This window comes from Vanessa atalanta, chromosome 5 (genome assembly GCF_905147765.1).
Source record: "Vanessa atalanta chromosome 5, ilVanAtal1.2, whole genome shotgun sequence".
NCBI lineage: Eukaryota > Metazoa > Arthropoda > Insecta > Lepidoptera > Nymphalidae > Vanessa > Vanessa atalanta.
This window is the reverse complement of record NC_061875.1, coordinates 9541996-9558536: the sequence shown is the minus strand read 5'-3', so window position 1 is coordinate 9558536 and position 16541 is coordinate 9541996. Positions and strand designations below refer to the sequence as shown.

At 29.3% G+C, this 16541-nt stretch overlaps 3 protein-coding genes across 3 annotated transcripts in view; 1 reads left to right on the top strand and 2 right to left on the bottom strand.

The window, feature by feature from the left end:
- The window catches only part of LOC125063978 (bifunctional heparan sulfate N-deacetylase/N-sulfotransferase), a 114616-nt gene extending 106254 nt beyond the window's left edge, over positions 1-8362 (bottom strand). The window contains exon 1 of the mRNA XM_047670736.1: positions 8137-8362. The gene's annotated coding sequence lies outside the window, so the exon portion shown is untranslated. The remainder of the gene's footprint in view (positions 1-8136) is intronic.
- A 696-nt stretch (positions 8363-9058) lies between these two features.
- On the top strand, positions 9059-10148 carry LOC125064104 (39S ribosomal protein L47, mitochondrial). Its single transcript, XM_047670896.1, has one exon. It carries the CDS (start codon positions 9205-9207, stop codon positions 9976-9978), a length of 774 nt encoding a protein of 257 aa, XP_047526852.1. The 5' UTR covers positions 9059-9204; the 3' UTR covers positions 9979-10148.
- Positions 10149-11994: 1846 nt separating this feature from the next.
- Positions 11995-16535, bottom strand: LOC125064073. Its single transcript, XM_047670854.1, has 6 exons — positions 16046-16535; positions 15759-15920; positions 15196-15662; positions 14197-14344; positions 13836-13956; positions 11995-13010 (listed from the first exon to the last, which is right to left on the bottom strand). Exons 1-6 carry the CDS (start codon positions 16250-16252, stop codon positions 12382-12384), a joined length of 1734 nt encoding a protein of 577 aa, XP_047526810.1. The 5' UTR covers positions 16253-16535; the 3' UTR covers positions 11995-12381.
- Between the last annotated feature and the right edge of the window lie 6 nt (positions 16536-16541).

The following is a 16541-nucleotide window of genomic DNA, read 5'->3' as shown; positions in this document are numbered from 1 at the left end:
TTCAGTGCACATAAATGACACTAGGAAATAATGTTTATTTATTTTACAATAAACGACACCGACGGGTCACTAAAATGCGAGTAGCCGATGCTTGTCCATTACCATGAAGCATGTCAATGTAATTAATGGACGGTCTATTAATGAACGGATACCACGTGTCGCCATAGACTGCCCGATCCAAAATAAATTCACTGTTAATACTGAATGCTGTGTGCACTGCTATATTTTAGCCAACAACCCAGTTTCCGAATGCATACAATTTTTTTTGTTTCGATAAACTTAATTTAGTTATAGTGATCGATCTAAATGAGTTTTTCAGAAGAGTACCACTTTCTACAACTCTTTAAAACTTAAATGGTATGTATCTATGGTACAGTAAAGTAATAGTCTTTAAATGCCCACTGCTGGGCTCCACTTCGTTCAAGATGAAAGTTTTGGAGCTTATTGCACCAAGCTTCTCTCTAATGCGAATTTGTGCCACACATGTGACGGATTTCCATGCGTCACAAGTTACTCATAAACTCCCTCCACTTGAGTGGAGACTGTATCGCATTACACAAATAGTGGTATATACCTACTATATGAAAAAAAGATGGCAACGCTACTCTGCTGTGTACCAAAAAAGCGTTTACTGCGGCCGAAGACGAAAATTTTAATAAAATGTTATATTGATATTTCTTCGTTTCACACAAGTTACGTTTATCTAATATTAAAAACGTATGTAATATGTATTAAAAATGCTATGCAAGCATATCTTAAGCCATAGTTAGTCAGCGATTCAATATAATGTCATATTTACAATGCGGCTTTAGTGTGTCATAACATTAGAGATCGTAGATGATCATTTGATTGAATGGTAAGGATAGGTTTGGCGATCGGTATTCGTGGTTCAGAGCATCTGGCACCTGAGACCCAACGAAGCTCCGCCTAATGGCCTGTCGCGCGTCCATCCGCGCCGGTGATTGATCGACACGCCCCGCGACATGTGTACATAGCCTACATCGCTTATATCTCCGTAATAAATCACGCATTTGAACTCGATAAAAGCAATATACGCTATCGGAAGGTACCACTTCATTACGCTGAAACAAAGTAATATTGTATTAGATATACCGAGAGTTTTTTTTTACAATTTCGTTTTTTTCGCAATGTCGCTGTGCAATCAATCTTTGCTGCCCTAAAAATCTGGTTTAATGCTCAAAATTATACTACATTGGCACATTTTCTTTTCTTTTCATACCATTTTTTCGAACATATCGGTTTACGAAAAAACATTTTGTACGAAGCAATTTACTAGTAATCTTTAAATCCATAACCTAGTCATCACAAAACAACAATGACGTTAATAGCAATATTACAAAAAGGTTAGGAATAACAGGGCTCAGGGTTGTTCGAGTGGAAGTGATTAATAATTTTCTTAACATTCCCCTCGTCATCTCGAATCTTTTCAATAGCACAAAACATTTAGCCTATTTAGCGAACAAGCAGTTCGACCATAAATATATTGGCATAAACTACCAAGAACCAGTATTCTTTATTATTACCCATTAACGTGTTAGTTTTCTCACATACTATTTTTTTCGCAAAATACATATATTAAATGGCTTATTTATTGATCAATCGAAACTTTATCATGGCTAATATTTGAGAATGAATTTGATATAATGGGAGTGCAAAGGATACTGTATGATCTAAACATCATTTAAACAAGATGGCATGCATACGACAGACCGCAGCTATGAACCCACCTATTCTCTCCAGAACAAAGATCCTCTGATCTAATCAACGCAACAATACACCTCGGATAGCTGGAAAATAAAGCCAGCGGCACTCTTGCCTACATAGCCGATTTAAATTACGAACAATATTACACGGCGCGGATACAAACGAGTCCATTGTAGACCGTGTGCGCCCGACAGCTGTTTTAGATAACGTGTGACCTCTCCAGAATAAAGCGCACCATGAACAATTAAAACAACAATGACATCGGGCATGCGTACTTATCAACAACAATTTAGGTAACATGGCGAAATTTAGGCGCAGTGAAAATAGTATAGAAGAGTAGAACCACCAAAGACGAAAAGTACTGCCATAATATTTTTTCTTAAGTTATATAAGACCAGCGATCACCACTACCCACTACATTTACAGTAATATAAGAAATATTTAACACTCCTCATATCACCTATGCCCCACGAAACGTGGGATCTAGGATGTTATGTCCCTTGTCATTGTAGTTACACTGGTTTACTCACCCTTTTAACCGAAACAAAACAATACTAAGTATTTGTTATTTGGCGGTAGAGTATGTGATGAGAGTTACAAGTCCTATCATCAAGTTAATAATATCCTCCAATATTCCAATGAGATTTACTATATACTGCACTACACATGTAACATTCATAAAACAATACTAATCCGCTTAACTATTTATACCGACTTCAGTTCTAAAGTTTCGACACCAATTCCAGTGACACGCAAATTTTTTCCATGTTTGCTTGAGGCATATCATCGATTATTTTAGATTAATATCAATACTGTAACGTCAATTCAAGGTCAAAACTATTTATTTATCATTATTTCTCCTGTCATTGGAATTCACAATACATTCTATTGTTTCAAATGCAAACTATACTCTTATTAAAACAGATTGACAAAATACCACAACCTCAGATAACACTGGTGAATTCCCTCAATAGTCAGCACTATCCAATAACGTGATATAACATTTCACTAAATACCAAAATATAATCATCACAAGCAAAAAATGAAAAAAAAAAACCGAACAAAGAAATCTCTTTTGATTAATTTTAAAATATGTTTAAATCAAATATACGTGTATTATAGTAGTGATACAAGGGCTTGTAAAATAATTTATTTTGGAAATTTTAATAATTTCCATAAAGTAGAAAATAATTGAAAATTATTTTAATCATAGATATAATTCAAATAAATGTTATCCGGGCAAATGAAATTCGTAATATTGAAATACGAATAGGAAAATGGATAAGTAGTCTTTAACAAATACAAAGAAATAGGTATATCCTTTTATTTATTCGCTTCAATGGCTTTGATCTTCGACCCTTTGAAAAATGCCACTCAAGATTTGCAGAATACGCTTAAGTAAACGGTTTTGGTTGAAGTCTTTCTCACTCAGAGTACCTAATATAGAATTTACAATTCTTGATATTTTATCGTTAAACTTTTTATATGACAGTTGATTAGTATCAATCCTTTATTTCTATTCTAGAATCTGAAATATATACAGAACGTCTATTATGAGAGAATCAAAATATTTTGTTGTCTTATATATATAAATAAATAGCTAACTCATACAACATACGCGCAAGATAAATCAGATACAAAATGAGACTTATTGCATTGCTTACACAAATGCTTTTATAAAATAAATTATAGTAGACATTATTATAGTGTATTTTGACTAATAATCATTTTCTGTCCAAAACATATATTCGTGTTATGCACGAATCATATTCAGGTTTGGTGTGCATGTATGCTAAACGAGACACAAGATATGATAAAACATTATTGTTTTATGATATCTATCTCATAATTCATCAAAGAATAACTAAAATCTAGACAATTCACCATCCACATTAAGCAAATAACGAAAATTTTTTTTTGAAACATATAATATTATATATTGCGGTTCGGCGTCAGTAGAACTGCCACCATGTATGCCAAGTTAATGTTTGCAAGATAGACTCATTCAGTATAATGCAACCATTATCACTTTACAAAAAAAGCCTGAAGATTATTTAACTTTAAAGTAAAAGTAGTCGTCGTAGAGTCAAATGCAAACTTGTATTTTCACATTAATGAAGAAATATATAAATTATGTCTTAATTAATCTAAAAATGTAGCTAGACTATGATGCCGTTTGACAAAAAATAAACTTTATAGACAACATACAACAAATGATGTTTAAAATTTATTCTCACAGATTCTATTAAATGTTTGAGTGTAGTGTTTAGTTTACCTTTGTTAACATGTAAGTTGTAAAATGTAAATACCTGTAATGGTGTATCACACTGTACAAGTTTACTTTTGTTGTTTTTCCTAAATATGATTTGTGAATATGCCGATGGTATTTCTAAAGCAATAAATAAATAAATAAATGCAAGAACAGCACGTGTGCCAGCACGAGATACATTAAAAATAAAGAGCCCAAATCATTTAATATTTTTATACGGTGTAATTATATACCATAATTTAAAAAAATATACATCTTATAGTTATTAAAGTTTTCACAAAAATTTACATTCAAATTTTCTCTGACCGTACGTACACTAATTAGTATGCTACACAGTTAACGCTGCATTGCTGATAAGCATGAGATAATACGACAGATACCGTGTGGCAATTATGTTTGGCTATACGTTGATAACATTAACAATTCTTCTCTCGGATACCATAACCATACACGCTTTACAGTGATCTGTTATAGCTTCAAACATTTTATAGATATCATGACATAAATAATGTATTGCAGTTTTAAACGAAGTAGGTATTCTTCATAATATATTCATAAGATTTTAATAGTCAATAAAGCCATACAGAAAATCTCGTAAATATGTACATGGCACATATCTAACGAAGCAGATTTTTTTAAGAATTTAAATTCATTTATTTAACACTGCACTGTCTTGTCGTTTCAAGTTTTGACTTAATGAATCGGCTGAGTACCTTATGTAACTACCATGACCTAGGATGTGATTAATTATAGTAAGTCCAGTTTCGTCATTTCGAATGATTTTGTTGCAAAGTGCCATTTATTTAGAACTCGCTAGCGGTTATTTTTAATACCTACATATATTTTACGATCATGCTAATTACGAAAAAATAATAATATATAATTAAAATAATAGCTACAAATACAGTAGGGGTCTATTTACTATTATATGTAATGACAGTGAATTCGTATCTGAAAAGCGAAATACAACGAATATATCGGCAACTATAGATAAGACTCTGAATCTCTGCGAACTACTAAGTGACATCGCAAGTAATAAATCACTTGTTATTTACATCGATGATATTTTATCACACACAAACTTGTAAAAGTAGTAAGTGGGAAGCCCATGATGCTAAATGGGGATTTACGCGATCGAAACGAGTGAAGAAAAAACAATTTCATGGAAATATTGTGTTGCGTGAATAGATATTGTTAGTTTAGGTTAGGGCCAACGTACCTCTAACAAAAATATGCTGCTCTGCCTTGTGTTTTGTGTGCCATGGGGGTATATACGTCCAATCGGAAGGGTAGAAAATGAAAGAAAAAAAAGTTATCCGTGTCGCATTAGACATTTAGAGATTTTAAGTGAAGCTTAAAAATGCTTCCATTCAAAAGATTTTAACGATTTGAAAGTGATGCAAGATCCCAGCGAATTTAGAAAATGCCAATAATCGACATATTGAATAACTCGTGTGTCACAGATTTTATAAAAATGATTCAGCAACAAAACGCTTAGAAGTATAAAAAAGTTTTAAAGTGTTGTCATTACATTAAAACCTTGAGAAAAGTAATTAAAATTCATCAAATTAAAAATAATATACAAAAATTTGTGTTTTTTTTATGAGATATAGGTGGCACACGAGCAATAGGCTCACCTGATGGAAAGTGACTACTACCGTCCATGGACATCTGCAACACCGGGGGATGTATAAATTGTAACTTTTTTGCACCTTTATATTTAGTAAGTTTTTTCTTTGAATTACGTAATCGTGAATTTATTTACTACCTTGTCGCAAAGCTACAGTCCAGCGTATGTCGTATAAGTAAGGCTTCATTTACAATACATTATACACTGTGTATAGACCTTGTTTGTTTATGTGTGAGTAAGCGAAAGTGTCTGCAATTGAAACATTTATATACATCGATCAGCGTCCCTGAGATCGCCGTGTGAGATGTTTGTGACCGAATATATTTCAATGACGTCGGATTTTTTCAAATCGGCAAAATTGAGACTGAAGTTTAAATTAAACTAATTTTGGTACTTATATTAACGCCACCGCAGCAAAAGAAAAAGTCTGCGAATGCACCAATATAGGTTAGGTTGGGTAAGGATTTATTTATTATATATATAGAAATGTAACAAATAAATCTAAAAAATCTAACCTAACCTGTATTGGCGGTTTTTTTGCTGTCATGGGTTGATCCATAAGCACACTAATTTTAAACACTTGAAACATATTCTACTTAACCATCAAATTCAGATTTTTTATTATTTTTGTAGTTTATTTACAGTTGTTGGTTTATAGATGGCAGAATCTAAGGCAGTTATTTTTTTTCGCAGAGCAAGATATTAATTATCACAAGCCTCTAAAACTTAGAGCTGCAAATTCAAATTCAGGCCGACCTTAATGCAAGACAATGAGACTTGTTTTAAATTTGAGGGCACAGTATAAGAAAAAGTCAGTATATAGAAAATCCTGTTCAAAATAATATTAAAGAATTTGTGACGTCTGGATGATAACTTAATGTATTTATTATATGAAACAGTTTTATGAATGTATACATTACATATCATGCTAGTCAATGAAAATGAAAATATAAATAGTCTATTTAACCATAGTTTAATATTTATCGTATTAGCAATATGTGGTAATGACAAAGTTGTAACACAAAGATTTCATCAATAAGAAACAGAGATGCACCATAGTTTATGTAATAAAGTGACTATTATACTAAAAACTTAAAAGTTTTGTTTAAAATTTATACTTATACTTGTCAGAGATGTGTGCGTACATTGCTAGAGATCTGAAGTTGACCAATATCATCAATTTAATTTGCCTTGTAACCTTGCCATACAATTATAGGTGGTTTGTTATTTTACTAAAAAACATTTATAATTTTATATACATAATGAATAATTGGATATTTTGTTTTGAATTATCCGATTGATTTGGACAGTTTCTGTTATGAAAATTAGATTATTTAGTAATTGTAAAAGAGAAAATTAACAGGTAACAATTAGGCCTTTTTCATATTAAGAATAATTCAAGAAACAAGGAGTAGCCTACAAAAACAATTAGCTACTAACGGTAGGCATGACACTATGAAAAAAAATATATTTACTTGATTCAGATATAGTTTCAGATAGGGCCCCATCACATCACTGATGTATGTTTATTTTAACTCGATAAATATATTACTATAATCAATACATAATTTTAACATACCCTCTTACTTACCTCTACACCAAGAGCAATTGAAGAATTTCTTTTAATTAAAAATACTCAAAAAAAGCTATTTACATATGTAGTTTCATAACTAGTTCAACTTATATCAGATTTTAATTTGAATCCATCAGATTTTTCAGGCATGATTAAGTAACAAACAAACATTTATTATCGTGACTTCATTCAATACTTTGTTTATTTCAAATTAGGTAAGATCAAGTAGTTTTATGTCCAACTCCTGGAAACCTTTTGATTTTTCAGTATATTTAACATTGTTATAGTATTTCTACCATTATTGTTGACAGAATATATCATATCTATAAACAATAATAATAAAAATTATAAAAATTTGGAATAAATAACTTATACTGCAGACCAAACATCTGCTTTCTTATTACATTCTTATTTGTGTTATAGTTTAATTTATATATCTTTAAAAATAAATTATTAATGTTTTCAACAATCACTTCTATTATTTTGATACCAAAAATTCAAAAATATACTATATCTTCTCAAAATTAACTATAAAATATTCTGTTCTGTAATCTAAACAAATAGATCCCTAATTATGTATGAGTAAGAAAATTGGTGCAACCCTTAAACTTATGTTATCATAGTAATGATTCTTCTCAAATTTAGTCATTTTCCTGATCTACATAATTAAAACAGCACACATTATTATTTTTAGATTACTTAGTTCGATTTCATATAGCATTTTTTAATGTTTCTGCAAAATATTTTTAGCAGTAGTATAAATGATATCACATATTAGGTTGTAAATATAAACAAAATGAACTATACATAGATCAATGAAAGTTATCACAAACTTTAAACACAATTAAGATATTGATGAGGTTATGTATGAAATGTTTACTTAAATGATATTAACTAATTATGAACTATGCTATATTTAATGTCTAAAATATCTGGTACCTTTTGATGACTCCTCTGGACGTCAAATATTTTCGAAATTTAAAGTCACACTCAACAAACGCGAATCCAAAACTTAAAACAACTTTTCACGCACAGCATAGTCATATAAATCAGTCATAGGTTACAACTTCTTAACATTTAGCGTAGTTTTATGTTATCAAAACAAACCACTGTAATACACGATCACTGTCGTATCTTTTACTATCATATTTTCCTTTCGTTTACCTCTGACTGTGACTGACCACTCACCACAGTTGATATACAAAATTCAAAAATGTTACCTAGATTAAATTGTTATTTCGAATGTTGATGTTAAATTCATTACCAAAGAATTCAACAACATAAAGAATGAAAATTATAGTATTATTTCATGATTATAATTAGATAATTACTATTATTTTAGAAATATTATCTTTCATAAAGTAAAAATAATAATTAATCAAACATTGATTAATTATTCAAAACTTAATACATAATATATTCTATTTTATATAAATAAAAAACTAAATAATGCGAAACTTCCTAAAAACATTAATAAAGGAATGACTAAAAATGTTTGGAGTATTCATGCTCAGTGCGGACAATTTAAGTAACGACTCGTTTACCTGTAATACATGTTTAATTACCAAGATCGTGAAATTACATTAAGGAATGGTGAATTTTATTTATAACAATAAATATAAGTTGGAATTATTGTTATCTTTGGTTTTATTTTAGTTACTTTTTTTTCATAAGGTATCAAATTGTTTTGTCTTAAAAAAAACGAATACCCTTTTGCATTATTTTAAATTTTTTTTCTAAAAATTCTAAATATCAATCCTTATTACGGACAAAATAAATAATTACTTTGTTTTAAAACTTTATTGGTCGGTGTTACTGATATCTGTGTTGAGATCATAGACTTTCATTCTTTATTTTGATTCATTTCAGAATTACACCATAGATAAAGATATAAACTAAAATTGAAGTTTGAAGCAGAAGTAATAAGAAAATAACCTCACTACTGAAAATAGAAATTAAATGGGGAAACATATTTTCTTCTATTTGTGACTTTGAATTTTGTAAGAAATGAATTTTACTTTGTTTAGAAGTGTTTTGCGAAATGTTACCTCAGTAACATACAGATCAAATAAAGTATTCAGTCTTAGCGGATTACCACAGGTTCCGAGAACCATACACACGACATGTAAACAATACGATTTAATGGAATTTTTTGACGAGAAAAAGAATTGGAATGAATCAAATATACGAGTGGGAAGATCTTGGAAGTTAGACGAACTGAGAATAAAATCCAATGGAGATTTACATAAATTATGGTATGTCTTGTTAAAAGAACGTAATATGCTCTACACCATGGAACATGAGTGTAATGAAAATGTTAAACTTTTTCCTAACCCAGAGAGGATTGATAAAGTGCAAGAATCAATGGACAACATAGAAACAGTTATACGAGAGCGAAACATAGCCTATTATAAATTAGAAACTGGAGAAACTGGTGAACGTTCCGTAGATGAAGTAGTAAACCTATTGGGATTGAATGAAAAATATCAAAAGCAAGAATACTATTTACCAAAGTTTATGAATACACGTTGGGTTCGATCATATTTTGAACATGGATATATAAACAGCTTAGCAGTGAAGAAATTCTATAGATTATATAAAGAAAAGTTATATAATATAGAGAGAAAAGCACGAAATAGAGATTTTAATCATGTTCAACAATTACTGAAACGTTTCCCAGATATGGATATGGAAAAATTAAAAGCTGAATATCCAAATGTAGACATAGAGAAAGCAAAACGCTCTAAAAAAGCAAGAGGCCATTTTATGCCAAAATATTAATTTGATTTATATATTTTTCAGAATTAAATATTCTGAGCTGATTCTGTTTGCTTTTGTAAAGTCTATTAAACCTCAGAATCATAGAATAAAGATGAAACAAACAGTTATTCAGAATTAAAAATGTTTAGTTTAAACTTTAACATGGCAATAAAATTAACCGATCCTGTGTATTCTTTGCATTTTGTCTTGTTTCCAACATTTACAGCCTTCCCCTATTCTTCCTAATTTAAAGTAAATAAAATTTTTTGTGTCTATATATAATAGTCTTTTTTAGAATTGGTGTAGATATTCTATTTCAAACTAGCACCTATTGCTTGAAATTGCATATAATCATTTTATAGGAAGTTACAAGTAATTTATTGATATTCATTGTAAGCTCAATATTTACTGTGAGTTAAATATTGAGCTAATTGAAGTTATATATATTAAGATCATTAACTCATGTATATAAATGAAGTAAGGTTAACTAGAGGATTCGTCACTTGTCCAACGAAACGCAGTGCGCTTATCACTATTACACGCTTACGCACTATTGGTGTAAATAAATGACGGGAAGCAAGCCTACAAAGTAAACCATCGAGTCTTACACTTTGTCTTGAGAATGCCACGGGCGTTTGTTCTGAATACCTATGGAGCGTAGAAGTTATGAGATAAGTAAATCTTTGTTTTTTAAAGTGTCTGCCCAAGCAAGGCCGGATCTACCATACAACATACATCTCTATTTACTACCACAGGACCTATATCTACTTTTTGGGCTTCAGCCCAGGGCCCCGTGGATTCAAGTCAAAGTCAAAAATAGACGATAATGCGAAAGAATCCATAACTTTATTAAATTAAACAGATTGTATGGTTTGCAGCCCTGCGAGACCTGCAATTAATCAAATCCATTGAATTAATTAAATTCAAGTCTATGTTCAGATATGTTTTAGGTAGGCCCCTAAGAAGTATTAGCCCAGGGCCCCCTGAACTTACGGTCCGGCCCTGTGCCCAAGGATATGGAATCAAGGTGTTCTTATTTACCAGAAAGGCACTACTGCAGCTTGATTATTCGTTCATTAATTGGGACATTCAAATTTGACTTACAGAATAGTTTGGAAATAGGTCCTTTTGAAGGTGGATGACTAACTTTCTTGCTTTAATTTCGTTTTACTTTTATTAGCGTGCTTTCTAATATGACCCTCTAGGTAAAAAGATAAATTATAACCACATACAAATATATACATATGTATAGTGCTTGCCCCGGTTTGAGCTCTAAATCACCTATTAAGATACGATGGAGTCCTGCAAAGAGGTATTTAATTCTACATAATGAGTGACACTTTTATACATAGATACTTAACCTTACCTAAATACTCGTTAATTATGGCATAAAATCGAATGAAAATGAATATATAATAAACTAGCGACCCAACTTTTACAGCTTTTTTGTCATTTTACAAAACAAACCGATATATCCCTGCATGTTAAATCTGTAATATCTTCGGAAATATTCATTTAAATTTCTATATTAAATGCACAATGTATTTGGAAATGGAATGGATTAATGCTGTAATGCTTAAAACCATATCGTAAATAAGCCATTATTTCTCGTAAAAAGTAAAGGATAAAAAATGATTACTGTGGGTTATCCCTAAGAGATAGACATATATCATCGACCATAGACATTTTTGTATCCTTTTAAGGTGTACAATACTGTAGCACATTATTTCGATCATTCTTGTAGGGTTAAGCCAGCGTTTGCAATGTAAGCACAAAATATGTGTTTATTTACTCATCACATTAGAAATCTCAAAAATTATAAATGTAAATTATAAATTTCAATACTAATATATGCATGTAATACCCATTAAAAACTTCCCCTTGGATAACTTTATCAATTAAAAAATAACGCATCAAAATTTAAATATCTAAGCATACATAGGGATAGAGTGATAGTGGGAAGCGACTTTTTTATACTAAGTAGTGACTTATTACATTTAATGAATATTACGAAGACTTCTAAAGAAATCAGACATGAAAATCAATTGTATAAATTTAATTAAAAATGTAAAAAATATAAGAATAAAAATAATAATTTTTACATAATTATATTGTTAGTTAACATCATTTTGTGTACCTGGTTTTAGTTAAGTACAAATATAATAATAAAAATAAGCTATTGACTAACGTCATCGGTAACGCGACTTAGATATTACTAAGTTAAATAACAAGATACCGCATGTCTTTGGAAATATTTTGTATATTGTAAGTGAGTACCTGTTAGAATTTTTAAGTTCGGTACTTTCTCTGGTGTTTTTCTACAGTTTTGCTTAGCAAATATTGGTAAAATCCTCATAGAATCTATATTTCTACACCATATGCGAGAAGCTTAAATAATATATCCCTCACAGGTTTACTCTACTACTATTTAGGCTCTTCAATTAAATCAAATGTAAAAAGTCTTTCAAAAACTTTAAATTGTTCTGGTAACCTATTGTCTTTTTTTAAATCATTTAAAATTAAAATAACTTTTGGTAACAGCTGATAAATATTTTTATAGATCTTTATGAGTTCTGGTGTAATGTAATATTCAGATATCTGTTTTTTCTCTAAAATAATTTCTGAATTATTCATTTTTTCTAGAGTTGCATTAACATTTTGAACACTATATGACTCTAGATAAGCATTAAGACTTATATACAAGGCACTTATAATAATATCTTGGTTAATTTCACTTTCACCAGGAGATTGAAATTTAGAGTAACTCATATTGTTGTTAGACATGACACTTTTAATTTTACAAATTTTAGATAAATGTATCATAATATTTTTTGGTGTGCTTTCCACTATATTCAATCTTTTTAGTAAATTTTCAGAATCACTTTTTGGAAAATCTTTCCATTTTGACGTTTCTAAAAATGTTATTAATACATTCATTATATCCTCTTCAACATAATTAAGATATTTCTTACAATACAAATAACCTACTTCGCGCTTCATATAATTTGGATGTATTTTTGACAGTATCTTGATAATAGACTCATGTGGAAGATCTGAAAGAAAGAGGTTTTAATTGAAAGTAAATTCTTCTAACCATGAAAACAGCGCTTCCCATTATTAGGTATATGGGGTCTCCTGTTTGTAATGGTTAGTAATAGTCATGTTTCACATATGTATGAATAGATTTGGATTGAATAGACTTAAGTATGGAAGAGGTTAAATTTATATGGTTTCAGCAAGTATATATCAACATAATTACCATATGAGAAAACAAACATATTTCCGATTTTTAATATTTGTTGAAAATTATTACAATATTTAGCTATTTAATTAAATTCAATCGATTTCGCAACATTGAGTGATCCATATGCAGAAAGTTGTTATTGTATGTGAGAGTGGCAAAAATAATTTTAAAGATTTGTTGTAGCCTAGATAGCATAATCCGTCTATTTAAGAATGCTCCAAGTTAAAGAAGCTTGCAGGTGGTTGATTAAATAATCTAAAAAAGGTTTAAATCTCTTAAAGATTTTGACTTTAAACAGTTTATTTTTTTATTAATTTTGTAGCTTTTAGTAACTTGAGAAAGGTTGTCTTTAATTGAAATATTATATATTGAATAAAATTTCAAAAGAAATAAAAATATATAACTTTTATAAAGATTGTGTGTGCTACAAATAGTACCTTACCGTTCATTATGTTATTTTAATAATTTAAGGTAAAATAAACTATAAATTTAAATAATTTTGTAAAGTGTACCTCACCTATCAATAAACATCCTGTTTACACCATCCCACTTTTAAATTTATTTGGCAAAGCAACTCAAGCATACATTTAATTCAAATAAAATCTATTTAGAAAAAAAGTATTTTTTGTTATACCTGAGATTACAGTATTTATTTCTTCTGCAAAGTCATTTCCAAATAATCCGAGATGAGAAAAGTTACAATTTCTGTTATTGGCATTGTACATATGAGTTTCAATCGCAACATTTAACCAAATCTAAAAAAAATAAAAGATTATGAACACAAAACATTGTACAACTATAATATAAATAATTTATTGTAATTAAAAATAAATTGAAACAAAGAAATAAATAAATTATAAAGAAGTAACAAATAATCTGTAAAGAAAATCGATTATTGATTGACAAAAATATAACATTAATATTTTTTAAAAATATAAAAGTAATAGTCTAAAATAAAGTCTTTATCATTTATATTTGAATAGATTATTACTTACACTCATAATTTTAATATGTTCTGCAGGGTAATTGAGATGCACAAAATAAGCAAATAATTTTATTATTTGCTTAGATATTTTCCGAATTTGGTAGAACGGGGAAACAGGCAGAAATAAATTATGCATTAGAAAGTTTTGTCTTAATTCTCTGAAAATGTAAAAACATAAATTAATTCTAAATAATAATGCTACCATAAACTAAATTATCCAACTTGCAGAAGCCTAATAATACTTTATTTAAAATTATGTTAAGCATTGTTAGGCTATTCAATGTGGAGTTGCACTAAATAGCTCTTATTTTAAAAATAAAAAAAATCTTGAATGCCAAGCTTGTATGGGAATTATGTTGAATTTGCCCATAGTTTTTTTATGATATGCTTGAGGAACTCCTAATTTTCTCACATTGTTTTATAAAGAGTATTTTTTATGCATTACCATTAAAAGTATTGGAATATTATTAATTTCTGCTTGTGTTAAATTTTAAAATGATATTGATACCTATCAAAACCTTTATATACTTTATATAACAGAATATATAACAGAACATATTTTGTTTATTTTTTACCTCCAAAGTTCTGCAGCAATACTAAGTTATACTTAGATCTAAAAGTCACCAGAATAAAGTTAGATAAAATTATTATTTTTTACATTAATTATAAACAAACACTTCTCAGAATATAAGTTACTAAAATTAAATTCTATGATGATTTAAGTCACTTATAGAAGTTTATTCAACTCACTGGTTACAACTCACTTTTTTTATTAGTAATACGACTGATGTCATTCATAGTCTGGCTGATAGAATATCTTTACTACCATCCATAGATATTAGCATTATCATAAACATAAGCTTTTCCTAAAATTACAAACTACTACTGTTATATCTCTTGTGCCTGTGATAACATTGCCTTTGCAACTTAAGCATAGCAATACAAAATATTGCTGTTTGACAGTAGATTGATCAATGAGTAAAAAAACCACCAGTAAAATTTTAAATACCTTGATCTTAAGATAAAAAGATTAAATTGTATCAATTCTATCGTACTACGTAGAACTGCCATTAATCTTTCTATTCTTTCGGTTCTTTCTAGTAGTTCATATATCTCAAGGTATTCTTTTTCATAATGCAATCCCTTAAGACTTCCTTTTAAATTGTCTGGAATGATATTGTCTTTGTTAACTAGAGGGCCATCTTTGCTTTCTGAACTTATTTCATACTCTAATCTATTTAAGCAATATTCTATAATTCCTTTATCACAGCCATGGTCATTCCTTGTAGAATGTTTCTTGTTATTTGTATTAGATGCCGAGGTCATTGGATCCGTTAAAAAACTATTGTAAAGGGACAATATAGCATCATGCAAGCCACAAGGAGGATGCATTCGAAAATGCAATGCTAGCACTTGTTCACATTTGCTTATGAGATGAGTAATGGAGTACTTTGAAGACACATCTTCATGCGCATTCTGGAAATATAAGGAAACTTATATTTTATTTACAAGATCTCTTTAAAATAATTGTATATTGCATCACATTTACAAAGAAATAGTAGAAATATTTACCAGCATGATTTCCACAATATCTCTAAGAGCATTCGCAGTCAGATATTGCTTTGGTGTTATGCATAGATAACTTATGTCCAAAGCCTCATACCACATATTATCAGAAATTTCCGTTTGAATTGAATTGATGACTCTGGGTGATATTTGATGTATCTGCAATTTCTATGAAAATACTATTTATAGCGCAATAAAAAATATGCACTATGTCACTATCGATAAAATACTAAATATTTTTATCTATTTTCTTTTTAATATGTTATTAATGTCTGTCTTGTCGGCATACTTACTTTTTCTGAATGTTTGCAATTAAAATTTGTTGAACAATTCGGCAAAAACATCATTTGCAAGCGTTCTGTGTAATTCAGATAGGCTTTCTCAGATTCAAGCTCACACGCTCTAACAAAGTTTTTTTTATGTTTTCTGGAAATATCTCCTTTTTTCATTATAATGCGAGAACAACCAGGAACTTCATGTTTATCCTCTTTGGAAGCCATATTTACGATAACTATATATTTAATTCACAAACCACTAATGTGATACAACGATTATGAACGATATCTCATATTGAACTATTTATAAATTGTAGTGTTGTGTTAGTCTACATATACGCAATTCAATTTTAATAAACATTTAAAACAAAATGTAGCAATAACTATTCTTAAGTTACAAGAAAATATTTACTATATTATTTAAAAATGCTTAGTAAATAGTTTAGACTTTAAAAATAACATAACTTTGTATAAAATAAATCTGTTTTTATGTTAGAGTTCGGTAGTTTTTATA

What these genes read in the sequence shown, in the direction of transcription:
- LOC125064104 (XM_047670896.1), top strand. Translation starts at nt 9,205, where the DNA reads ATGAATTTTACTTTGTTTAGAAGTGTTTTGCGAAATGTTACCTCAGTA.
- LOC125064073 (XM_047670854.1), bottom strand. Translation starts at nt 16,252, where the DNA reads ATGGCTTCCAAAGAGGATAAACATGAAGTTCCTGGTTGTTCTCGCATT. An exon ending in CTTTTTATCTTAAGATCAAG is followed by an intron (nt 14,345 to 15,195) that starts GTATTTAAAATT and finishes TTACATTTTCAG; the next exon opens with AGAATTAAGACAAAACTTTC. An exon ending in AATAAATACTGTAATCTCAG is followed by an intron (nt 13,011 to 13,835) that starts GTATAACAAAAA and finishes TCTTTCTTTCAG; the next exon opens with ATCTTCCACATGAGTCTATT.